Source organism: Mya arenaria, chromosome 11 (genome assembly GCF_026914265.1).
Source record: "Mya arenaria isolate MELC-2E11 chromosome 11, ASM2691426v1".
In the NCBI taxonomy this organism is placed as follows: Eukaryota; Metazoa; Mollusca; class Bivalvia; order Myida; family Myidae; genus Mya; species Mya arenaria.
Window position 1 is genome coordinate 26675340 of NC_069132.1, and position 27967 is coordinate 26703306.

The 27967-nt window shown below is 36.9% G+C and overlaps 2 protein-coding genes across 2 annotated transcripts; both read left to right on the top strand.

Moving 5' to 3' along the window:
• The first annotated feature begins 1593 nt into the window (after positions 1-1593).
• LOC128208225 (calmodulin-like) lies at positions 1594-7260 on the top strand. The gene is made up of 7 exons (XM_052911700.1): positions 1594-1751; positions 2919-2949; positions 3103-3246; positions 4160-4265; positions 4642-4778; positions 6646-6700; positions 7157-7260. Exons 1-6 carry the CDS (start codon positions 1749-1751, stop codon positions 6672-6674), a joined length of 450 nt encoding a protein of 149 aa, XP_052767660.1. The 5' UTR covers positions 1594-1748; the 3' UTR covers positions 6675-6700; positions 7157-7260.
• Positions 7261-17114: 9854 nt separating this feature from the next.
• Positions 17115-25965, top strand: LOC128208221 (N-alpha-acetyltransferase 40-like). The gene is made up of 9 exons (XM_052911695.1): positions 17115-17350; positions 18854-18898; positions 19134-19184; positions 19882-19934; positions 20211-20306; positions 21073-21231; positions 21819-21902; positions 24262-24339; positions 24872-25965. Exons 1-9 carry the CDS (start codon positions 17345-17347, stop codon positions 25050-25052), a joined length of 753 nt encoding a protein of 250 aa, XP_052767655.1. The 5' UTR covers positions 17115-17344; the 3' UTR covers positions 25053-25965.
• The last annotated feature ends 2002 nt before the right edge of the window (positions 25966-27967 follow it).

Below are 27967 nucleotides of genomic sequence, written 5' to 3' on the forward strand. Positions count from 1 at the left end.
CGGATGCTGTTTGGTATTTTTTCATTAAAATAAAGTCAAGAACCTAATTTCAACAATGTTTAGAAACGTCAATGCAAACCAACCACGTCCACCTGGTTGAAATTGTTCTCCACTTATTGTGTGGACAAAGTTTTCCTCAAACGTTGACAAACTGACCATGAAAACAATAGGGGTCATATACTGGAGTTTAACTAAGACTGTTGGTCCTGACCTTTGACATACCGACCTCAAAACAATAGGGGCCATCTATTAGTCGAGGGCAACCAATCACTGAAGTTAAGTGGTCACATGCCGAATCGTTATGAGTTATAGTGCGGACAAAATTTTAATATTAGTTGAACTTGACCTGCTGACCTGAAAAGCAATCGGGATCGTCTACTGGTATACAGCGTATTCAACGTACGGCCGAAGTGTTTTAGTCCTAGGTCAAACCGTTCTCGAGTTGTTGTGCGGACAAATTTTGTATCATATTATTGACCGTGACTTTGACCTTCTGACCTAAAAAACCCAATATGGATCAAATAATGATCAAGGACAACCAGCCATTGAAGTTCAATGATCCTAGGCCAAACCGTTCTGAAGTTGAAAGCGCTAAAATTGTTTGCATAATACTGTTAGCCATACTCTTTGACCTAATGACTTCCGACACAATATGGATCTACTGGTCATGGGAAACTTACCAGTGCAGTTTCATGATCCTAGGTCAATCCCTTCTCGAATTAGTGAGCGGACAAGACATGGTCTACCAACCGACAGACAGACCGACCGTCCATCAGACCTTTTTACAAAAAGGGCGTTATATATTCTTAATATAACATTATCAGTAGTTATACACCTACTGAAATTTATCTCTGATGATTTTTTTTTTCATTTCAACTTTAAGGAACATTGAAATATTCAGTTAAATAAAAATCGGTGAACATTGGGCTGTTATTTACCATACTAGAGAATGTTTTCTTTTCATTCTTTTTTGTCTATACATAAACTCTATCGGAACGATTACCAGTAAGCGTATCTTAACCGTGCTGTTACTAACGTGCATATGAATTACAAAGCTATTTATTGAACGTTGTCCTTAGCAACATAGTACAAAACAGTTACTTAACCCCAAGCCTCGTGATTAAATATTAAAATCGCGCTCTAGTTTTAATCATATACCTCGTATTTAATAATTATTACTTAGAAAGCACTAGCAGATTCCAACGTCTGTCCGTTTTTCTCGATAAGGGGACATATACTTTTACAGTTAACAAAGGCAGAGTTATGTGCCTTGCTAGACAGTTTATGCGTATTGACTTGGTTACATGTGTCAGATGTTCAGACGAGTTAAAATGAAACGTCCCTTAGGAGCATAAGTGCTTCGAGTAAGATACTTACTCGTAATTATATATAATTACTTTTTAAGATAACCTCATTATCAATCGCCACCGCGCCTTATTCTGTTGGATGCCATATACAAATGTTTTGTTTCTTATTTGTATACAGTATGATTTCTATACGACGGAATTATTTACGCATTGCGAAATGCCGCATTATGACAAGGATAAAACAATACAAACTGATCCACAATTGAGGCTAATGAAATGTAATATCCACGAATGCTAGAGACCGGGCATTATCTGAAACAATCAACAATCGTTCACAAAGACATCCGGATACCCGTTAAAGTTCAGATATCTCGCAAAGATTGTTAGTTAATGTATCACTGTTTTAAGGAAAGAAGGAGGAATTTACATTAAATCATCAAAATGGTAAGTTTGATTATGTTCATTTGTATTTCTCCTGTCTTGTTTTTAACTGAAACTGTCCAACATATTCCTTGTCTTTCAAAATTATTCTAGTCGTTCGTTTTATTCAGTCAAACAAACCTCAAATTAATTAAACACATTTATTTTGTTAGTTGGTTTTCAATTTAATCCTTGTTCCAATTCGTGATTGCGTAATGCACCAGTCAGTTGTAACCACGGCCCCCAGGTCCGGGGTTATACCGGGGAGATGGGCCGTGTTTTTACCTTTCAGGTGGCCCCGCAGTGCCGGGTGAATGCGGTGGTTTTGTCTTCGCTTTAAATATAGCAGGGAATGGGCCTTACCTAGGGTCCCTGGGGTGCGGGGGCATTTTTCGGGGATTTTACCAACTGTTCGTCCCCGCAGGGCGGGGATTTTAGCCGGGGTTGGCTGGACCGAAAGTCAAAGTCCCCGCTATTCCCCGGACCTGGGGGAGACGTGGTTACAATTGACTGGTGCATAACCAATGCTGTTACTCTTCATATACATCGTATTTTTTTACTTTAAGTAATGTTTAAGGTTGTTAGTTTGTGCTTACAAAAATGGTTTGATGCGACACGTACAGTGAGTGGTTTACACAAGACTGACTGGGCCAGCCACTGTTTTATATCTACCGCTTCACCTGATTTAAATTAATGAATTTACTGAAATTAATGCATTGGATAACTTTAGATATACTTGCTGCCTTCTCATTAGACAAAATATAATGTTGACCACTTATGACTGTTTTACTTGCTTGATCACAATGAATGTCTCTTCTTCACGAAATATATAAAGAGCACAGCGGTTTGAGGGAAAATGAGCGACTTACAGAACCTTAATTGTAAAAGGCCTAAATTCAAGTTTTTATTGTTTCCCCTTGAACACCTAAATCATAACTAGAATGGATCCCAAAAGTGTCATTTCGTAATATTAGTTTAAACGCATTGTTACATTTGCGGGTAATTTTTAACTCAATCATATGGTATGTTGATTTTTTCCCCAATGGGATGCATCCTATGTATATATAGTTATGATTTATGTGTCACTGTTTATAAAATGAGAAAAATGCTCCTTCCAATTATGCCATGAATAGGCACACATATCATCAAACCATTGTAATAAAGGTTGCATGCCTCTTTCTATTTCCACAGGCTGAACAGATGACAGAGGATCAAATTGCAGGTCAGTGTTCATGAGATTAGTACGGAATGCCATCGCCTGTGAATGTGTTATTATAATCTAAAACGCGATTTTTGATAGTACGATATTCTGTACTTACGTCCTCCTGGTGTAAGCTCGGATACAATCGAAGACACATATGTGGTCGTTTTTCAGAGTTCAAGGAGGCGTTTAGCCTTTTCGACAAGAATGGTGACGGCACAATCTCCTCCAAGGAGCTTGGAATCGTTATGAGATCGCTGGGCCAGAACCCTACCGAGGCGGAGCTACAGGACATGATCAACGAAGTCGACGCTGATGGTAATTAAGCCACGTGGTGTCATAGTGAGTCACGTGGCGTTGTAGTGAGTCTCGTGATGTTGACGTGAGTAACGGCCGGCGTAGCGTCGCGTTTTGCCATTATCAGTCACGTAGTGTTCAAGTTTGTTAAGTGCTCTCTCAGTAAGAACGTAGACAATTAAGTGCTGTATGGTGTTCGATAAGTCGTCGGATACACACGGCTAAACCATTTCCTTTTCACTTCATTCAGCATCCTTGGCCAAAAAAAATCTCCATTAAAACAAAGTACCAATGAAATGTCTTCATTTGACACACACCCTTAAAATACGAAATGAGATCGAAATAACTAATGTATGATGAATGTAGGGTAGCCCTGTGTAACTAATGATGTGTTCGACGGTGTGTTCTGTAGTACCGTTGATCAGAACCTACTGGGACCGAGCTTTAGTGCTTGGATATATTGGTTGACACAAATGATAGGTTGTGAATTCTAGAATGAGGTCCCAGTTTACCCATTGTTTTGTGTAAACTGTCGGATTCGAACAGGCTTCTTCGACCACCGATTATGTTAATGTTCTTGTAAAATGGTGCACACGGACATGGTCCCTGGACCAAATCACCGTGCGGCCAAACTGCATGCCATACCGTCGAGGTGGACTGACCGGTGTCAAGATATCTGGTCAGGTTTCTGTAAATTGACTAAATTCATATCAATAATCAGTCCGCGGCAGTGGCCCGTGCATACGTGTTGTAGACCTTAGCATATATATCATTTACAATTTTAAAACGGGTGCATCCAACACAAGCCTCTATATATCGCACAATGTTGCACTTGTAGGGAATATTAACGATTGACAAGGGCAAACAGGGTGGAAACTTTCAACGACACAATGAGAATAACTAAAAACAACAACAATTGATGCTTGTTTTGTAGGTAATGGTACGATTGACTTTCCTGAGTTTCTGACGATGATGTCCCGAAAGTTGAATGATATGGACGGCGAGGAGGAGCTTCGTGAGGCCTTCAAAACATTCGACAGGTCAGTTGTCTCGATCATTAAACGTTTCTTAAAATAGATATGCAAGTGGTGGTATGTCAGAGACATTAGTATTGTCACCGTAGAATGGGGTGTCAAAAGACACGTCATGAGTGATAACGATACTCATCACCCAGAACAGAAGAAAAGATCAACAGAAGAACATATGGAGTTGGTGGCTGGCTCTTACATACGCGCACTACACTCCATACATTAACAGTTTTGCCCGATGTACACTAGAAAGGAAACGCGCAGTCGGTGCGGGACTGGAACTTAATGACTGCCGAACTTCGGAAAATAATGCGTAATTATTTCATTTACTGTGCAATAAAATCACCAATAAAATTCAAAGGCTGTCTATGTATAAATTGAATTTCAGAGACGGAAACGGCTACATCTCAGCGGCTGAGTTGCGTCACGTGATGACGAACCTCGGGGAGAAGTTGACAGATGAGGAGGTGGACGAAATGATCCGGGAGGCGGACATCGACGGGGACGGACAGGTCAATTATGACGGTAAGTGGGAGATGGGCAGATAAACGGGGTTTATGTTTAGGGTGTTGCTGAGATTGACGCACTATGATGTCAGAGGGGAGGGAGGGGGGCTTTGTTTGTGATGTGCAGGTCAACTAGAAGGGTACTAGCTTGTGAGGGATGGATAGGTCAATTATGATGGTGGATGTTCAGTGTGGCGCCGACATTGGCGGCGACGGGCAGATCAAGTAAAAAAGGAGGTGGGATCGGGCCGGTCAACTACGGGGTTAGATATACAAGGTGGGACCGGAAGTTATTGGATAACTAAGAGGGTAAGGGCGGGGCCGTTTCTGACGGACTAAGTGGGTACGTGTTTTGGATGGAGACGGGCATGTCGAATACGAGGATTGGCGTCCGCGGTTGGGTGGACATTGACGGACTATTAGGGAAGGTGTCCGAGTGTAGCAGACATTGACGTGGACGGGTAGGTAAGCTATGGGTGTAGTTGTCCATGGTGGGTCGGACATCGACGGACTATGAAGTTAGGTGCCCTAGGTAGAGCTTTCATTGACGGGGTGGTGGATCAACTATGATAGTAGGTGTCTAGGGTATGGCGGACAATGATTTGGATAGGCAGGTCAACTATGAGGGAAGATGTCCAAGGTGGACTGGATATTGCCAGGGACGGGCTGGTGTCTGGCGTAAGGCTGATATTGGCGGACTATGAAGGTAGGTTTCCGAGGTGAAACCTTCATTGACGAGGACGGACGGGTCAGCTATGATGGTTGAAGTTTAGGTTGTGGCGGACATTGACGGGAACGGGCAGGATAACTATGATTGTAGATGTTCATTCTGGGGCGGACATTGGCCGTCTATGAGGGCAGAAGTCAAGGATGGAGCAAACATTGACGGGGAAAGGCAGGTCAACTTTGGGATAGAGTAACAGAGTGGGCGGACTTTGACTGGTCAACTATAAACATATGTGTCCGTGGTGGGAAGGACGTGTACGGGGTGTGGCGGACAAAGACGAGGACGGATAAAACTCTAGGTTGGTGAGGGCATTGAATTACTTTGACTGTAGGTGTCCTAGGCTGATCTGATATTGACGCGGACGGGTAGGTCAACTATGAGTGTAGGTGTCCAGGACTGGGCAGACATTGATTTAGAAGAACAGTCCTTTATAAACGTAGGTTGGGACGGGCAAGTCAACTATGGAGGTAGATAACTGGGTCGTGGCGGAAAATGATGGGGGACGATACGGTTTATTATGAGGGTAGGTATCTGGATTGGGTCGGACATTGATGGGAACGGGCAGGTATACTAGGAAGGTAGGTGGGGACGGGCATGATAACTATGCTGGTATACATATGTGTCAGGGAGTTCGCAGGCATCAATGGGGACGAGAATATTTACTGCATGTATACAGTTATGTGGGGACGGGCTTGTCAACTATGCGGGAACGTGTTCGGGGTTGGCGGACATTGATGAGAAAGGGCCGGTTTACTTTGGGGGTAGGTGTGGAACCGGCAAGTATACAATTTGGGCAGGGTAGGTATCCGAGGTGGTACAATACAGACACCATATACCTTCAATTTTGTCCAAACGTACTAACATCGACTTGCGCATATGTACCCAAGTTTGTGCATAGCAGGTTTGGTTTCTTGGGCCGGAAACTTACACTGTTAACCCTTTGCGAGATACCAAGAGAACGTGCCCCAGGTGGAGATCGTACCCACGACCTTAAATTGAAATCAAGGTTTTGTATTAGAGTGTAGAGTGTAGTTTCTCCGATGTTATGGATCATTACTAGTTTAGTATACATTACATGTTTATACCGAAATGTTATTGGCGAGAAAATTCTCACGCTGAATTTTAAACAGGTGGAAAATGTAACGCTTATCCATTTCAGAATTCGTTACCATGATGACCAGCAAATAAATTCAAGAAATAAAAGGGCTTTCATAGTAAGTGTAGCATGCATTCATGAGGGTATACTAATGTTTTAGCTAATCTGTCAGTTTTAAAGAAAATGTCAAGGTGTTGTGAGAGCCTTGGTCGTCGTCAGCGTACAATACATTAAACCTTAACCATCACTTAAAAACGGTCAAAGATATACGTGTGTGGCAAGGAACAAAACTCTGGCTTAAATTGTTATTGAGTTATTCCCCTTTTCGTAAAAAAAGACGCACATTGGCATCTGTATGTTTTTTTTTGTTTCACTGTGCATTTTAGAACTTAGAAAGTCGATTTCAATTAGTATGTATCAAATATGATTTGTTGTTGTTGTTTTTTGTAAAAAATCAGTTTTATTAGTGATTAAAAATGTGAATAGAGAGTAACGATAAATCTTTTTTGTTTTTCCTTCTTATTCATAACTTCATGTTTGTAAAGTTTATAAAAACAAACCTTTCATTTTTCAGGTTTCATCAATCATTCCACTCCAGAAAGGCTGTTCCGTCCGGACATAATTTGCATTTTATACATTTGTACATACGTTTAGACTCAATAAAACATTTATATGTAGTGTCAGCTTCATAACTAACCAGCTGAGTTAGAACCCGATAAACAAATTGGAGCCAACGGATCCCAGAGGAAGCACATGACATGCACCGAGGAGAATTTGCTATAATATATTAAGGCATTCCGTCGAAAGTCACCAAGCACCAGCATTGGACGGTCTATTTATGCGGCCCTTAAACACCCAGGGTGCGCAGTATACAAATATAGCCCATGCCTGAGAGTGTTAGATAGGCTCCTCCCAACCCGAATATAGGATGTTTTGCGGAGTTTTACCAAGAATATTTGTGATAAGGTAATTTAAGAGGTAATGGAATTCATCTCCAATTCCGTTTGGAGTATTTCTGATCAGTCTCAGACCCTTTTCAACAGGTAAAACATGGTTTTACATAAGGCGTAAAAATGTGTTTGTTTGCGACGTTTCCATTGCCTTGAGATTATTATTTTTTCATTTGTTTGTTTTGTACGTATTGATTTTCCAAGTTTCAACTACACGTATCATTAAACTGGGGAGCAATAACATTTTGTTATGCGTTGAAAATGCTCCAACGCGTCTTCCGTCGTAATGCCAATAAGAGGAAATGGGCGTAAACAGGGACTTTGACTTCTTATTATTTTCAGAGGTAAATATAAGAGTGAAATGAAATAAGAATCGGGAAATGTAGTTCCACATTAGATTGACTATGGGTTGTGTTAAATGTACAAGTTCTGAACAAAAATCAAAATTTGATCGTCTCGAATTTGAATAACTTCCTAGAGCATTATGTCGACAACGTAAATATCTGGATGTTCATTCGAAAAGTATCATCGTAATGCACACGTCAATTGTAACCACGCCCCCAGGTCCGGGGGATAGCGGGGACATTGACTTTTGGTCCAGCCAATCCCGGGTAAAATCCCCGACTGCGAAGACTAACTGCTGTTAAAATCCACGCCAAATGCCCCCGCCTCCCGGAATACCTAGGTAAGGCCCAATACCCGCTATTTTCAGAGCGAAAACAAAACCACCGCATTCACTCGGCATTGCAGGGACACCTGAAAGGTAAAAACACGGCGCATTTCCCCCTGCTATCCACCCGGACCTGGGGCCGTGATTACAATAGACTGACGCATAAAAGATTTATGCAATTCTTGCCTATGGTATGAACCTTTTATTGACAAAAGTTGGCTCTTAACAGATTTTAATGATTAAATGTGTATGCTTTATACGTACAGAATAATAGAATTCAGGATATTAAAAACCATTTCTGACCTTTGAAAATCCCACTGACTGGATTAATTATTTTCTCGATTACATTTCGAAAATGTGTCAAGTGTAAAGGGTTGTATTTCTATGGATCGAGCTTATCAAAAATGTACAGTATGTTAGATTTTGACGGTTGTGTGAGGAAAACAGAGATCAGAATTGACTTACTGGATTTTGGACACGTCCGGAGTGGCGGTCCTTTTTTAACGATATTATTACTGACCAATTTCTCAATCAGTGCATTTAAATTTTATCAACACTGAAAAACCATTTTTGGAGATATGTTTTTGAATGGTTCCGTCATGTTGCTATTAATGTAAACCGAAATACACATGGCATACGGTTGTTAAATAACGTCGTTCATGTTGATGTTTCTGTCTATTTTATACAGAACTGGCACCTGTATAATACTGTTCGTCTCTTTGGCAAATGTGGGCACTCTCAAATATATCTTATAAATTTAAGAAGAAGAAAAGCCAGAGTTGTAATGGTGTGAGTATTGTGATTGTCTCTGCCACGCTGTATATCAAGTCTTATTTGAATAGCTTGAACGCTGTTGAGGTTTGGCCAAAGTTGCATGACGACGAACATGACAGCAACACAAAGGCTTTTAAAATGCATCGACCTTCGTCGATAAACGGATGACTTAAAATGCCAATTATATATTTCCATTGTTTTGATATTACATTAATTACAGTCGTAAAGTTTTTGAAATACAATTTTTTCGACTTTTTGTTTGATCGAAACTATAATTATGGACCCTTGTTTGCCAATTTAGCATTATTCGTTAGCTGCTTCATAGACTCCATTAACGAGCTGTCATCTTTGTCCAGCATAGTACTAATCTCAGAGCGACCGTGAACCTAATATAACGAAATAACTGCATGTGCGGCTCAAGGAATCGACGTTAGAGTTGGTGTAAATCAGGGGGCCGTACCGGCTTTTGACTTACGCACCTCTCTTAGTATCGAAATTTATTTGATTTAAATTGTTGGCATGGCGGGCGGGGGGGGGGGGGGTGTCTCCCCCTTGAAAAGTTCTTTCTGATCCGAAATGGGTGCAGTTTACTTTTGTTCTCCTATACTGAAATAAAAGGTAAACTTGGACGATTTAAGCGCGCCGTTTGCAGTTTTAACTCGCTAAGCTGATGCAACGAATCAAACTTTACTACTAAAGGCATTGAGTAACATTAGAACGATGTTAATCATTGACTTATTGTGTAGAGAATCAAATGTTTACAGGGCGTAGGGAATATCACACAAAAAGGTCTCTGTGGTAGCCGCTGTACCACGCACCCGGCTTACCCGAGGGTAGGATTCTACACCCGCCCCGCATGCACTTGAATTATATTTTATCTTCCCGGTGATGATACCTAACATTTTAACACATGCACTTTTTTAATATTTCAGGTTTTATTCATTTAATTAAATAGTTCGTGCGTATGTGGTAACTGACGTCCAGACGCGCAGTTACTTGAAGAAAACGGTAAATGTAAATTTGCAAATTATCATGGCCTTCTTATCATCGCGGTTAGGGCTTCGTAGTTTTGCAAAGTAGTTAACAATAGATTCAACATCATAGTCACCATTCCTTTATAGTTACTCGCATGCTACCAGTGTCAATAAGTGGCATGTTTACCGGTCTATAACCGTCTGGCTTTCAACCGGCGTATGAGTTGAGCTATTCACCTTTATAAACAGACGAGCATTAATTGCGATCGGCATGCGCTGCTTTTACTATAAGCTTGTCTATTTTAAGTTCACCACGCTTTTTTTAGACTTCATAATTATTTTATATTCTGCCATTATTGTGTTCTACTGACTTAACTCACCAAATGTTCGCTGTATTTGGAACTAGCACAGGATCCGTCCTTGTGCCTACACTCACTATTAAATCTCGACAGTCAATTAATAGTACATGTCATTTAGGCTTTTAGTTGACAGTTTGGTAAGATCAACTTGATTACATGTGCACAGGCCCGGCGCTGCCTCAGCCCGCCATCTAACCCATTCCGGACCATCAATTTTGTTTCCTCGTATTCCACCTCTCGAGTATCAGTATATATTTCATCTATACGTCGGCCACTCGTTGTCCACACTCGCTTCGCTCGCGTATCTTTATACAACATTGCCTTTTGAGATGTACTCGTACACAACACAGAGTGCACGCAATTTAAACGTTCCCGCCTTCTCTTACTGTAATAATTCGGCACTATATAACATGATCATGTTGATGCGCCGTAAAACCCATATAATATACAAATTATATAAGCCACTTAGTCGTCCTAATAGAAACCTCGTTATGATATTAGAACTATAGGTATGCCCCTGGATCTGCTAGTGCAACCTTTAGAGTGATTAAAAGTTACGTCCCCCCTAACCCAAAATCCTGGATCCGCCCCTGGTCCATCCTATTCGTAGAAGTCTACTTTAAATAATGATTGTTCTGATATGTTATGTACTGTACAGCTAAATTAATATGATGCTCTAGTCTGCATAGGTTAACTTTTCAACGATTGTTTTCAAGATAAAAAAATAGTTGCTTAGGCCAAAAAAAAAAATAGGTTCGTTTCCGGTCTCCTTCCCAAAAAAAAGAGGGTAGGTAGGCATTTTTTTTTTTTTTTTTTTTTTTTTTTGGGGGGGGGGGGAAAGTGATCTAGAATAGAAGGCGGCTGACTTTTATTCTAAAACAACCATATTAACTGCGTATGAGACAATTTTAAAAGGTACTAAAGCATAAAATGTAAATACAAGTCCATTCATTTATTAAGAACTGTATAATGTGTATTAATTATAATGTATAGATATACATTTTCTAGAATATAAATGCATGTATTGTTGAACATGTTTGTCTGTATGACAGATGTCGAAAAAGAGTGCCTCAGATTTGTCAATTTTTCATATTTACCAATTTCACATTTGTGCTATAATGCTATTCTTATATTTGATAGAATATTAAAATTCTAAAACTCTCCTGAAAACTTTGGGAGAAGTGACTTCTCCCTTCAGTCAATTTAGGGAGAAGTGGGGAGACTTTAAGGAGAAGTGATACTTTCGTAACACCTGATACAAAAACTATGCCATAACACACACCTCAGTTTATATTCACATTCAAACTGATTGCTATAACTATATAAAATGTTCATAAACTAGAAATGTGTCCATAGGACACGGATGCCCCCACTTCGGTTTTTTGTCACAGAAAATAAGCCATAATGATTTTTGAAGTATTTTTGGCAAAAAAGGGCCGTAACTCCTAAATGACTAAAGCGATTTCCATGACTATCGAACTTGATCAAGATATTATGGTCACAAACATGTGTTTAAAGTTTGGTGAGGATTGGACAAACAGTTTTCAAGAATTAGATCGGAAACAATCTTCGGGACGTATTTTTCAAGTCTTTTTTTGCAAATAAAGGGCCGTAACTCCTAAATGACAAAAGCGATTTCCATGGCTAAGGAACTTGATCAAGATATTATGGTCACAAACATGTGTTTAAAGTTTGGTGAGGATTGGACAAACGGTTTTCAAGAATTAGATCGGAAACAATCTTCGGGACGTACGTACGTACAGACAGACAGACGTACGTACGGACAAGGGCAACCCTATATGCCGCCACTTTGTGGAGGCATAAAAATGTATCATTTTTGGCTCAGCAAAAGTGTATGTGTCAATGTCACATAGTTTATCTCCAAATAGCATCTAAAAATGAAACAAAAACCAAGACAGCTAAGGATTTGAAACAATCAAAATGACTAATAAATGACCTGTCAATATAGTAGGGGGACGAATCTTATTTTGGTACGTTCGGGATAGGGTACGAATGTCACATTCAGCTAAGCTGTTATTTACTTGTCTCTGGCTAAATAATATGCTGACATTTAAGAACCAAATGACATTTAAATCACTGTCCTTGATGAAAACTTTACCAATACATAATGGGAGGTTGAGAAATTAACTCGGAAAATTGTTCTGACAAAATGGCGAACTCGCCGATATTTTTGACATCGTAAACAGGAGAAAAATACTGTAAGTATTAAAACTCTACATAAAGCAAAAAAAATAATATGTTTTTGTGTTTACAAATCAATTTTTTATCATGAACATTTCACGAAAACCAATTAAATATTTGGTGATACGTCATGTTTTTGATTTTCTTAGCGCCACCTTGCCGATGGCCCGAGATGGCTATGACCGTCTGCTTCAAAAACATCAATGTTTAAAATGTCTGGCATTGTTTGTTCAATACATATAACAATTACTTTTTAACTTCATCAATGCTTGACACGATTTTTCATAATTATGTCGCCTTTTCTATTTCATTTTAATGAACGTATATCATATTATCAGGTTCTTCTCAATGTACATTCTGATTGGTTAACTTTCAATAGCTCCGCCTACCGGCGATGTTTTGGTAATTGGATGACACGGCCCAATTATCGGATTAGGGGATTACCCTATGGCTAATTGCGATGTTTTGACTAATGGGACAGTGGCCAAATACTCGCTGATTGACAAATTTACAATGTGTTAAAATTTCGGCGAGGTCAATGTCGCTTTGATGACACAAATGGGCGATTTATTTGTTTTATTTATCATCAAAAGCGGCTCTGTCAATGAAAAGGGCACAGCGGGGCGTTTGAAAAGGCAGCAGGGCGCCATACAAGGGCAGCGGGGCGCCCCGCCACGCTAATTATGCTTAGCTGGAGCACTGTGACCAAAGATAAGAAAATTAACGGAAAGAAAGTACCGAAAAGTACTAAATATGCGCGCAGTTAACTTTTACACCAATAAAAAGTATAGGGTCGGCGCGGAAATAAGAGGGTCGGTCGGGCGACCGGAAACAGACCTATTTTTTTTTTGGCCTTAATGATATCTGTCATTACATAGCATTATAAGGGAGGTAACCCTTTCTTGTAAATGGGACATTCGGAACTCCTCGGCCATTTTATCGAAAAAAATGGCCGAGGAGTTCCGAATGGTAAATGGGATTGGAATTTTAGAGGTCTAAGGGAGATAACCATTTGTGCTTGCTGTGCTTGATTTAGTCTTAGCATGAATCGATTATCCATTGTTGATTCGGTTGGTTTCGGTTTCCCATAATCCTTTGCAAGCGCATGACTTCCGGTAAAATGTCTACCCTAGATATCGATAATGTATGTGTGTGATATTGAGCAGTGAAAAGGAGAGCATAAGTGGCAAAATAGATTGATAGGTGAGTAAAACATGTTAGGAACATCAGTTTGTATATTATTCTATAAATTTCAACCGTGTTTTGTAAATGTCAATGAAGTTTTCGACGTTTATACCCAACTTCAGTACACATTTAAGTGGGTGGGGTAAAATAACAAATATAATGGTAAATATTTTCATAGCGGTTCTTAAAGGTTCAAATACATATTGATTGTTATGCATAAAATTGTGGTTTGATGGGTTTGTTATTAAATTAAATGAATAATATTTTGCAATTAGTGTGGAATTGTTAAGATATGCAGCTTTAAAGCAGTCAAGTAAATGAAGCTTAAAGCATAATATGATTATGAAGGGCATTTAAATGTTGCCTGCTGTGCTGATATAAACAATAAACAGGTCTTAGAATAACAGCTGATAAATAATGTACTAGTAAATTGTAACTATTTAAATGATATCTGAATGATTTTAAAGCTGCACTCTCACAGATTAAACATTTTGACAACTGTTTTATTTTTTGTCTTCGAACGAGCCATTTATGCAAACGTGCAATAAAACCAGTGATATAAGGCTGCTGACAAAAAAGATCGGATCACAGATGTTCATATTTAAGTAAAAAAAATATTAAAAACATTTTTCTTTAAGCTGCACTCTCACAGAAAAAACATTTTTACAACTTTTTTTATTTTTGTCTTGGAAATAGCAAGACAACAAATAAAAAAAGTTGTCAAAATGGTAAATCTGTGAGAGTGCAGATTTAACAGCCTCTTTAGAGTCTTTTATACTTTATTTTTCTGGTTCACTTGGATGATGATAGAACTATTTTATTTAATTTCAGAGATGTTCATTGTGGCTGTTTGAGTCTGCCAAATTGATGCTGAACAGGAGTAGGCAGTTAATACCATTGATCTGATAGCAGCTATATCAGTGGTTTTACAAGATATTTTTGTGCAAAACACAAGAGACTGAATTCGGTTCAAGAGCAGAGATAAAATAAATGAAGTGTGTCAATATGAATAAAAACTTTCATTGACTGCGAGGACTAAAGAAAAAGATAACAGCCGAACAAGCTAGAGATTTTTCAAAAAGAAGCAAGATGGGTTTTTTTAACCCTTGGCAAATGAACCTTTAAAGGGATTATTTCATACCAAGGACAATTTTTATTGTTATTTAATTATATAATGGTATTATTAAATTGTAAAAAATGCTGTTGTTATCAATATGATTGTCTATGTTCTTTTTATTTCAATGACTGTTTAACTCCCATGGTAAATATTAAAGACATAAAATCGAGTTAACGTTTGTGGGCAATAACTAGCCAACCGGTTCACTTAGTTTGTAGGAGTGCTGTGCTAGTATACCGGCAGCCCTTGGTTCGAGCTTTTTCCTATCATGTTACTTTAGTATTGTTATAGTCAATAAGCCTAGGTGTCGTTAGCGTACTGTAGGCCGAATATTTTCTTGGCCCCAATTCAAACAGCCTTGAGATTTAAATTAAACTTGGTACACGTGCAAATTTCCGTAAACAATATGCTCATGTCCAGCAAGATTCTACATAATATTTAAAGACTTGAATGATTAAATACATCTGCTGCTGCTGTATTAAAATTTTCATAACTAAGATTGTTCATCATTGTAAATACAGTGCTCAAGTTTAAAGCTGCATTCTCACAGACTGACTGTTTTGACAAAAAAATGTCTGAAAACCAGTGATATTAGATTGCTGATAGAAAATCAGGGAACATTTTTACATATCTTGACCATTTTGACAAAAAAGTCTGTAAACCAGTGATGTAAGATAGCTGATAAATCAGTTAATCTGTGAGATTGCAGTTTTAAAGGTGCAGGTCCCTCAAGGTCAGTTGGTAGGAGATCTCATCAAATTCAACGAAGAATCATACATTCAATGATGCAATTCAACTTATTCATTTTCATTAGAAACCGCATATAATGAACACCATGAGCTGTTTGTTTTTTTTTGGGGGGGGGGGAGGGGGGGGATTATGACAAATTTATTATTTCTGTAGAAAATGTCTGATACTTTCATAAAAATTATAGCAGAACAAAAACAAATGGTTGTATAGAATTAAAATATTAATATTTATTTAATTATCTAATTCTATATAATAAAACATTATAATGAACATTGTAAAACGTAAATAAAGTACAAGGACATAAAAATATTTAATTATATATATATTTATATGATTATTAAATAATAATTTATCTTATGATAATAATAATAATAAACATAAAAAAAGGTGTTAAATATTTAGCACATATTATATATGTATGAATATCAATAACAACAGTCAAAAAACAGTTCAACCAACAAAAGAGATCCAACAAGTACTAGCATCCAACAAGTACTAGCAATGGGAATCCAACAATTATGACCTGACAACCTACAATAGCGGTTCAATCATCACTTTGTTGCAGTCAAATCAGGCTCAACTAGATATTTATCCATTAAATGCAGTCTAACCAACACTTGTGGTCAAACCAACACTTCTTGTCCATCCATTGAAAGTTGTTCAACCAAAACTTGTAAATCAACTGATTATAGCTGTCTGATAAACAATAGCTGTCTATCCAACAGTGATTCAAACAACACTTATTGTCATCACACATTCTGTCAAACAAGCAGTCCAACCAACGATGATGGTCCAACCAACACTTCCGGTCCAACCATTTATAATTGTTCAGCCAACACGTATGGTCCATCCAATATAGCGATCCAGTAAGCAACAGATGTCCAACCAACAATAGTGTTTCAACAGGCACTAGCTGTCCATCACTTTGCTACCAATCTAGCAGCCCAACCAATTGTAGTGATGTTCTTCATTGAAAGTAATGATCTCAGAAGATATCATCAGCACATTTGAATCATATCTGTAAAGAGAGGAATGGAACATAAAAAGTATATTTTTTATAAAAAAGGTAAGTTACTCACAGACTTATTTATGGATGGGTTTTAAGACAATCTGGACCCCGATTTAATTCCAGGCCTGGGTGTATGCGACTAGCCCGGTGGCCATCATAATATTTAAACATAACTAACTAGTTATAAATCATTCAGAAGACTACACAGGTGACAGGATAACTTTAATATAAATATTCAATTTCATTTACGTACATTCACAACTCGACATATACGAAATCTGCTCTGCAAATTTACTCCACCCACTTAATAAATCTAGAGTGTGATCGTGTACAATGGGTTAAATCTTTGATTTCTTCTACAAATATGAACTATTTATATACATTTTATTCTCACCATATCGAAAGGCGGTACTTTGATTGGATTAACTGCATCTCTGCTGTTGTATTTCTTCAAATTTGCTAGCGTCTTCCTTATTTACATTTTACCGGAAGTCATGCGCGCGCAAGGGATTATGGGAAACCGTAAAGTCGCGAATTCAAATCCAAAGAACTATTTTCTTTTTTTAGTTAAAACAAATCATCATCCAAAGTAAAAATAAAAAATGATTGAAAGTTCAATTATTTAACAAGATATTTTGATAAACTCAGATAAAATAGTATTACCGAAAAACGCTAATCAACACGACCATTGTTATTTGCGGGAAACCGTACTTTTATTTATTCCGAACATCCGAAAGCATACTGCAGAGCTGCTGAAATTTTACTTGACAGCATGGGTGTAAGTTTTTGTCACTTTGAGGATTGACGGTAGAAAGACCAGGCTTTTGTTAATCCTAAAAACATTAGATGCGCTTTCGTGCCCATCTTATTATTTGACTTGATTTGAAAAAGAAAGGAGTCGTAATAAACTGAATAAAAGAGAGTTTTACCACGTTTTCCCCGCTATTCCCTGGACCATGGCCAGTTGGGGGGCCGTGGTAACAATTGACTGGTGCATAAATCATAATGTTAATTGCTGTTTAAATTGTTTACAAAGCTGACACATTGTTGTTAATTATTGTGGTGAATCATTCAGCTTCCAACATTGATGTCAATATCCCTGTCAGATACTAGTGTTAACCAGTACAGACGATTTTGCCCCTGCGCTGATCGTATCTGCCATGATGAAAATGTTGAACTGGTGAAACATGTTTTTTTTATGTTTGAGTTAGTATTTTAAATTGAATGATGGAATAAGGAAGGTGGAAACACGGCCCATTTCCATGGCTATCCCTGGTATACCCACTGACCTTGGTTGGCCGTGGTTACAATTGACTCAGGTGCATTTGAGCAAAGTGGTGTACTATTATGGTATATTTCACTTTTCGCCCTGTGTATGCAGAGAAGTCACAGTAAGGAGAGTCATTCAACAGCCAGTCTTTCAACATCAAGGCTCTTATCACGAGTTATGGATAAGGAGCACATTTGTGCACAATAAAAATGATTGAAAATGCAATCATTTTTAAAATTGGCTAGTAACAAAATCCGTAAGAAAAAGCATAATTCACCAATAAATTTTAATGGATGCGTAATTAATGAATTCAAAATAAAAGTTGGAAAATCAATTTGTCTAATTTGGTTGATTTGGTCAACTTATTTAAGCTCAGTTAAAAATGGGTCATCATTTCCATGATTCAGTGGAAATTAACATATGCCCGCAAGTCCTGCACTGGTAAAATGCCTTCGGGCTTGCTCAAATTTTGAATTTTATATAGCAGGGCTTGTTCAAAAATTTGATGCTAAACAATAGTATAAGAATTCGGGTTTGTTCATCCAAAAGTTTCATTTTGATGACTGCTGATTAAGTTCATTGCGGAGTATATACAATGCAGCTTATATACAATCGTACACAGGTACAAACGGAAAATCATATGTTTCTCAAAATATGTCAAAGAAGAGGACAAAAAAGTCATTAAAAACTGTTCAAACTCTTTAACATATTTTTGATGTCATACTTGTTCTAGTCATTGTTATTTATATTTAAAGTGTGTTTTGATATCATTGTTTATTTTAGTATGTGAACAAGATTATATACTCATTTTGCATGATTGAGTTTGTACCTGTTATCTTATCAAATTAATAAAAGACATTTAAAAGTTACTACACATTTGAGATACCCAGTTTATTTCAAAAGTGTGAAGAAATACTCAATTGCAAAGACATCTTATCTGTAACTCAGTAATATTGTATTCTCTTTAAAACATTGCTTTAAAACAACCTTAAACCTTGTTTTATCTTGCAGAGGAAATCTGAAAAAGCTAAAGAGAAGAAGATGAAAAGGAAAGAGGTATGCAGAAAGAATCTTTTCAAGCTGTACATAGATTTATAATTACGGTACACTTAAATATGTAGATATTAAATACATGATCTTATACACATTTATCTTTAGTAGTTGTCTAAAACGTTGTGTTTTAAAGCATTGTGTAAAGCCCTTTTTTAAGCCAAAATAATTATTTCCTTCGTTTATTAATTTCGAATTGTCATTGCATATGTCAGAATGTAGTGTGTTCCTTATCCCACAGGAGAGTGCCCGTCTGGCTGTATCTGTAGCAAAGGTTGAGGCTGCAAACAAGGTGGGAGTTGGATTGATTCACCAATTTATTTTTAATTTGTCTGTTAAAGAAAGAATGTAGGGAAATTGTCCTAGCCTTTGGGGTCTGGCCTTTTTCAAGGCATTCCACAGGTCACATACTCTTACCCAGTTTCAATGGGAAAATTATTTAAATTCATGCAGAATGTTGACGAGTTACTCTTAAAAATTACATTCCAAATTCAATGTTTTCCAGCGCAAATGTTTGCAAATATATATGGAGGGGCAAAAACCTTTTCCCCAGATGTTTAAGAAAAAGACTTGACGTTTCACTAGGTGCAAACAAAATTGACCTTGGTCACAACTATAAAATGATTCAGGTATTGACATGAAACCTGTTCACATGTGAAGCAAGTGAATTAACTAGCTGAAATATTTGTTTTGTTTAGCTTCTAACCCGAGGGTTTGCAATCCTTTGCATACATGTAGTTTTTTCTAAGCCTTTTCTTTATTTTAATTCCTTATTGGCATTTGCCAAAGGATTTAGTGCTTCAAAGACATTGAGACAGCCAAAACACCACCTAATCCATGATTGTCTGCTGAACCATTCATGTTTTGAGAACATCAAACTTTCATGTTTAATGGTTTTTTAAAATATTTTTGACTATTACATAAATGTTTTACTATGTATAGTAATTAGCGTCATTGCGATGGTTTACATGTAGTTTCCCTACTTATAGCTTGAAGATCCTCTCACTCTTCTAGAACCATTCAGAAAGTTTGAGCGTAATGGGTAAGTAAAAGTCAGAAGTTTATGAACATAATAGATGTTTGGAAATAATGTTCAGCCTGCAAGTGTTTTTAATTGAGGTTTAATTTTTATAAAAAAAAATCAGGAAACTATCAATGATTTGTATTGAATTACGAAATTTTTGTCCTAATTTAGCAAATTTCATGATGCATATTCCTAAAAATGGACAAAAAGGCCTGGTTTGCCGACCAATCCCATTGGTGGAGACATGATAAGCACATGTACATTATAATTGATGTTCCAACTTGTTATTGACAGGATAAGTCTGACGATTGAATGCTGCCGTGTATCAGAGATGGACAAAGACACCCAGGATTTTGTGTTCGATCTCTGCAAGACTAACATGCAGGAATTGTAAGATAGATTGTTTTTTACTAGCTGAATAATTTTGTCTTTGATATGGATCCATATTTATCTAAAAATGATCTTAAAGTAATCAACAATATCATATTGTTGACCTTAATTATTTTATTTCCAAATATGATTTCCTATAGCATGTGACTATTTTTATATGCGCATACATAGAACGGGATGTATATATCACCTGCAGTGCACTAGCGGGCAGCATCCTGTATGTTGTCCAATCAATAACATTAGAAACATTTGTGCAATCATCACCAAATTTGGTCAGAATGTTTATAGGCATAATAATCTTGGACAAGTTTTTATAACCAGCCTTTAATATCATACAAGTCACTTGTGAGTTATCGCTCTTTAATTATAGAAAGTACCTAAAATCGATCTTGTCTTTTGAAAAAATTTCGAAGCCTTTATCCAATCCTTACCAATTTTGCTCAGAATGTGTATGGGTACCGGTATATCTCCGATAAGTTTGATACCCAGACATGTTGCTTCAGTCAAATTTTTTGGAAACCATGCTATATTTGAGGAAGCCTTGAAAGCAGTTTACCAGTGAAGTGTTTGTCACGTAAATTTCTATCACTGTTGTAAGAGCATCTCATGTTACCGAGCAGCTCTAGTGTGCATTTTTTCTACTCTCAATGCTTTTCTGTAGTCTGTGTATCTGTGTATCATTATATTTGTGGGCATTATGTACACAATTGATTTTGAAGTGTAGGTAGGTTCACGGTGTCTTCTATTCACATTGTGACATTTACAGATATGAGACATCTAGCTGGGGATGGAAAGACCGAGAGAAGCGCGAAGAAATGTTTGATGATCGGGCGTGGTACCTGGTTGCCAGGGACGACCAAAGACTTCCAGTTGCATTTGTACATTTCCGCTTTGACATTGAAATGGATGAGGAAGTTGTTTACTGGTAGTTAATAGTTATTTAGTTTACTTTGATTGTGAAATAATTTATTTAAGCATTCTTTCAAAATGAAGTTTTTTTTGCTTTCATTAATTTATTAATCCTCGGAATGGTAGTCAAGGCACATCACCAACAGTAAATTACAACAATATTTCAATACAAGCAAGCTACTTATTGCATGATGTCCTTACAATATGGCAAAAAACAATTACTTTTCTTCTACCCTAGTGATTGAAATTTCACACTTGATGTGTATAATTTAATAATAAAGGAAGAGGGTGTAGTAATTATTAGTTTTATTCAATTGTCTGTCTTGGTGATCACTAATCAAACCTGCAAACAGTACCCAGAGGCTGTGGAAAGAGTCTGGGCCAAGAGTAATACCCGGTACAGTTACAGCCAAAACAGAGGATGCGTTATGGAGAAAGCACATTTTGGAGAGTTAAACTGTTGGACGCAAAAGCTGGAGCAAAAGTGTTTCCTATTTTCTGTGCCGATATGTACATATTCTTGTGAAATTATGTAAGTTGAAGGCCTTTGAAAGCACAGCTTTGGAAAATAGTAGCAATCACGAGTGTAATTTATGGTTTCAGTTACGAAATTCAGCTCACACCTAATCTCCGAAGAAAAGGCCTTGGGAAGTTTCTCATGCAGATTTTAGAACTCCTTGCACACAAGTAAGTGGAGCCTGAACTATTTCAGTTACATATACATGTATGGTTATATTGGTAAAAGCTTTGTAGTACTATTCACGTTGCCGTCCGTTGCTTAATGACTGTCATCAAAATTAAATTATAATCACCATGCCCGAATACCTACATGGCTACTTCAGCTATTAGGAAAAGCAAGCCTGGTAAGATTTTGAGCCAATGATGACTAATCACTGCGCAAAATTTAAGGTATGGCACTGTAGAGGGTATTGTGGTTTGAGATTGTTTGATCTCCCTGACCCTCCGGTGCAGTACGATGTGAACTGTGATTCTCTGAGGCATTGTTACTCAAAAATACACTAGCAGCCAAAAATAAACATTCACCACTGTAACTAAGAAGTGGACTGTATACAAACTGTGTATGTTTAACAAACAAAGTAATTTCATATAAAACGCTTTATTCTGAAACTGAATGTTGATCCAATTTGCTTTATGTAGCCGATGATGACTAATCACTGCGCAAAATTAAAGGTATGGCACCGTGGAGGGTATTGTGGTTTGAGATTGTTTGATCTCCCTGACCCTCCGGTGCTGTACAATGTTAACTGTGATTCTCTGAGGCACTGTTACTCAAAAATACACTAGCAGCCAAATAGCAAATAGCAGCCAATTATATAGAACTCTTTCTTTTCTTTGGTTTAAGTCAGCCATTTTTAGCTCGACTATTTGAAGAATAAGGAGAGCTATACTACTCACCCAAGCGTCGGCGTCACACCTTGGTTAAGGTTTTGTATGTAAGCACCTTTCAGTCATTATCTCAGTAAATACATCATTTATTGCATTAAAACTTTAGATATGTATTTCCAACTATCTAACCAAATAAATTAATGAAGTTAGATAACACTTGTTTGAATATAATGCAAATTATGGGCCTTTATTATTTGATTTAGAAATTCTGGTTAAGGTTTTGCATGTCAGCACACATATGTTAATATCTCAGCAACTACTGGATGTATTGCATTGAGACTTTAATGGTACTAAACCATCCAACCTACCTGAATAACCAAGCTAATTAACTTTATTTTTCAAATAATGGCCCTTTATTTTTGAAATGCTGGTTAAAATTTTGAATGTTACCACATTCATGTTTATATCTCAGCAAATACATCATGTATTGCATTGAAATCTAATTTTACAGTGATCCATGTTTCGCCAAAACTTTTCAATCCTTACACTGAAAAGCAACGCAATAGTCGAGCGCGCTGTCTCTGTGACAGCTCTTGTTGTATTGATAGGCAATAGTTATCCAATAACTGCATTTCCGAACAATTTGTTTTTAGTTGCAAACAAGCCAAAGATAAACTGTGGTTTACTTATCCAGTTTCATAACTTTGACTGCAGAAGACAAACCTAGCTCAAGTCTGTATGACATGCAATTGTAAATTCATGAATACCTTTTTACACTTTTTTATGCCAAATTTGAAATGTACATATTTATTTATAGTGTGTTAGCGTCCCAGTATTTTGGTGGTAATAATATAATTACTCTGTTTACCAACCTTTGCTGTTTAAGATAAGCCATTGTTTTTTAATATCAAATATATTATAAAAGACAAAGTATACTGTCCAGCTTTATAAATGATTTCAAAGACTGCATGTTTTTATAGAATGTTTGTGTTTATACTGAATTATTGTCAATTCAAACATTGTTCATTAAATATGTTCACCATTGTAACTACAAAGTGGACTGAATACCAGCTGAGTGTATATGTTACAAAGCCTTTCTATTTAAAACACTTTATTCTGAAACTGAATGTTGATCCAATTAGCTTAACTAAGCCAATGATGACCAATCACTGCGCAAAATTAAAGGTATGGCACCGTGGAGGGTATTGTGGTTTGAGATTATTTGATCTCCCTGACCCTCCGGTGCTGTACAATGTTAACTGTGATACTCTGAGGCGAAACCTGAAGCTTATGCTCATGAATGGTGTTATTCGAGAGATTATGATGATCAAAATATACTAATTTTTGTTAATTTTCTCAGATATTCCCAAACACTGTAAAGATAGCTTTAATAATTCGAATGATTTTTATTTGATTAACTTTTAAAGGTTTGAGATTTGCAATATTTTTTTTGTCAAAGATAAGATTTTAAAATTGAATAATTTGCTAGATTTAAGTGAACCACCAGATGGTCTGGATATGCTGATTACAAATATTTTCCGTTTTTAGAAATAGAAGAACTTGCAGCAATCAAGTTTCAAATTTTGGTAAAATGACTAATGTCTTACTCTTAAGAATTTAATTGACTGAAATATTTCTCACCCTGTTCAGCATGAATATGTAGACGAATGTTTCTATAGTTTCCTCTCTGCGTTTGCAGAACTGAGATGGTGAAGGTGATGTTGACCACATTCAAACACAACGATCCAGGCTTTAAATTCTTCCAGGAGGCCCTCAAGTATGTTATATTTGTTGAGAATACGTACATAGGCTAGAGAAAAATAACTTTAAAAGTATCATCAAGATCATACAGATGGACACATATGCAGGTTTATTGCTCTTAATTCTTTTGAAGGAAAAAAAAATTGGATCGGATATTGTGATAGTCTTGTTGACATAGTTATCATTGTTTATAATGGGAAAAAAACCTTTACCTTTGGAATAAAGCCTGATATTCAAATGAAACTTGGTACACATGTTGCTAGAGACGATATGAAAACGTATAGCAAGGCCTATAACTCTGATTTTAATAATTTTCGAGTTAATCTCTGTTTTTGCATGAAAAAGTCTAAAAATTGATAAGCATTGATGCTTTCTCCGTGAGACTCTCCATGACGCTCTCTGTGATGTTCACTGTTGTTCCCCCCTTGATGCTTTCCATGATGCTCTCTGTAACGCTCTCTGTGAGGTTTCCGTGACGATCTCCATGACGCTCTCATTCTATTTAAAAAACCTGTGACAAAACTGAAATTTTGTGTATATATCTCCAGGTACCAGATTGATGACATTTCCCCTGAAGATGGGATGTATGAAGATGAATGTTATTACTGGATACTTAGTAAGCCGATCCGTCCCAAGAAAGCTTCTGGGGTAAGGCCCGCACCAACGGAAAAGGGGGCTGCCGGGGTCACCACTAATGGACATGTGAATGGCACTGCTGAAGTGAAATGATGACATAGTACAGTTGTAGTAGTTCAAATAGGTGAAAATGGAGCAATGTTTGTTCTAGAATGAACAAAGACCATATTGAGAAGTGGTAATTATTATTTATACGAAATTTAATGACCATAAAAAACTGTTATGAGAGATCATGTGATATTAGTGATGTGGAAGACAAAATACTAAGGACCAAACAGTAGTATTTGATTGTTAAACATATTGTTTTATCAGAGTGTTAAGAAGGGGAAAGTAAGAAAAAATGAGGTACACACGGGTAAAGAAGTTTTTGAAGGAGGTTCATATAATTCAGCATGTTAACAAAGTGCCATTTCTTCCCTTCTAAGAATGGGTTCCAATAAGAGACCTGTTCATAATGACCAAAATATTGTCATTCTTCATATATACAGTATACAGTTACATTTACTTATATTAAGTTATGTATAATGCATGCATTTAGCTTGTCATATATGTAACATCTTAACACCAAAGACGTAATACCTGATTATGTGTATACTTGAAGAAATAATCAGTCATGGACATAGAATTTTAATTTAGGTAATATTTCATTATACTTGTTTCAATTATATCACCTAATTATTGGATACAACTGTGTCTTAGTGAATATTAACTGCTGTAAAATGATTCTGTCAGTCAGACATTGCTTGTAGACAAAGACAAACCATTGAATTCTGATAAATGATATTGGACCCTTGGACCAGAATTAACTTTCTGTTTAAAAAAGAATTTGTTGGACTAATAATTCATGCATGTTTGTATCGGTACTTGCATGCTTTTTCTTATGTTTAAAATATAGATGTTTTAAAACAAAATGAAATCTCATACAATGCATTTTATTTCATTCATTATAATATCCTATTTTTGTGCAAAATCTCTTGTTTGTGAATAAATGATGTAAATTAATTTATATTTGTATCTTATTTGTCTATGTTCAGTGGAAATGACGCATCACTTTTATTGTGTTGCCTGTGAAGCATGGCATCAGAATGACTTGTTATGGAGTTTTCAAACTTGGTATGCACATAAGTTATGGTTTGTTGTCCCCTATTGATTGTGTGATGAAAGGTCAAGGTCATGGTGCCCTTATTAGAAAATTTGGCACCCCCGACAGGGTACAGCATACAATTTGCTGAGGGTTAGGTAACTAACGACCAGTCTTACGTAAAAAAACAAAAAATTTAATATCTTATCTTCATGGGTGAAAGTTTTCAGTATTGATACTGAATTCAGTATTTTGGAAAATATTTATCCTATATAATGTATTGTAAAAATGGCATTTCCCTATGTAAACACCCTATTTTCAGTATTTTGAAAAATTCAAACTTTCACCCATGTATCTTCAACATCAACTTGTTTTAAGAGCTGACAAATATGCCTCCTACTTGTTCTTGAAAGAAATTATTGAAAACAACAAATTCGTTGAATTGAAATGCAATATGGCTGCGGATTGATGGACTCTAATGAATGTAATTGTTAGATATGAGTTTGTTTGCTATTGTTTGAAAGATTTGACTTAATGACATCATTTTTAACCACATATGAACCACTTTATAGTGTGCTAAGATTACATTAAGGGAAACATTCTGTCAGACCACAGTTTGAAGTATGACTGATCAATACTAATGTTTGGTTCTGGATATTTTTTTTGAAAAATGACCTAGTTCCCTAGTTTATGACCTCATGTGACCTAGTTTCAAACTATTTAATGGTTTCATCTAGGAAAAAAATCATTAAGTTTCATTTAAACAATTTTGTAATCAGTAAAGTAAAATTAAAGACCATATCTTTTCTCAGGTTCGTCATATTTATATAAGTATTGGTATACATGTTCAACACTATAACATTTAGGTCAAAATCGACTTTGTTTACAAGCTACCAATTTTTAGCTCCACTGGCCAAAGGCCAGAAGAGCTTATGCGATGGTAATGTGTACGTAGTATGTGCATTCTTGCGTCCGTGCGACTGTAAACAATTGCTTGTGAACATGATACAGTCATCAGTTTTGATTGTATCTCGATGAAACTTGTACAGTATCTAGATATCCATTAGAGCTCGGTTCCTTTCAAAAACCAGCCAGAGCCGCCTGTGCATGCCTAGATTATGGCCCTTGATAGTATAAAAAATGCTATTGTGGAAACAATTGCTTGTGACCACGATACAGTCCAGTTTTTATTGTATCTCGATGAAACTTGTACAGTATTTAGATATCCATTAGAGCTCGGTTCCTTTCGAAAACCAGCCAGAGCATGCCTAGATTATGGGCCTTGAAAGTATAAAAAAATATGTGCGTCTGTAAACAATTGCTTGTGAACAAGATACAGTCTTCAGTTTTGATAGTATCTCGATGAAACTTGTACTCTATTTAGATATCCATTAAAGCTCGGTTCCTTTTGAAAACCAGCCGGATCCGCCCATGCATGCCTAGATTATGGGTCTTGATAGTATAAAAAATGCTAAAAGCCAAGTCTACATGAGCGAAGTCTATTTTAAGCTTACATGTAAAGTCGCAATTGCTTGTGAATGTTTGTTCAAATTATGCCCCTGGGTCATTACTGGCCACGCCCCCGGGTTCACAGGTTTGGTATACTTGGGAAATGTTAAAACCATTTGTCTGAAACAGCTATGCAGATCCTTGCTATTTTGAACAAGGCTTAAGTTAGTGGTCTAATACCATGGTTGTTTAAATTATGCCCCTTGGGTCAAAACTGGCAATGCCCCGGGGGTCACAAGTTTCCTAGGGACTTATTTAAGAAATATTTTCAAAATCTTCTTGTTTTAAACCCCAAGGCCCATACCTTTGATATTTGTTGTGAAGCATCACATGATGATCGTCTAGCAAATCATTTGAAATTACGCCCCTTGGGCAAAGCTGGCCCCTCCCCTTTTGACTTACTTTTTAATTTTTAAAG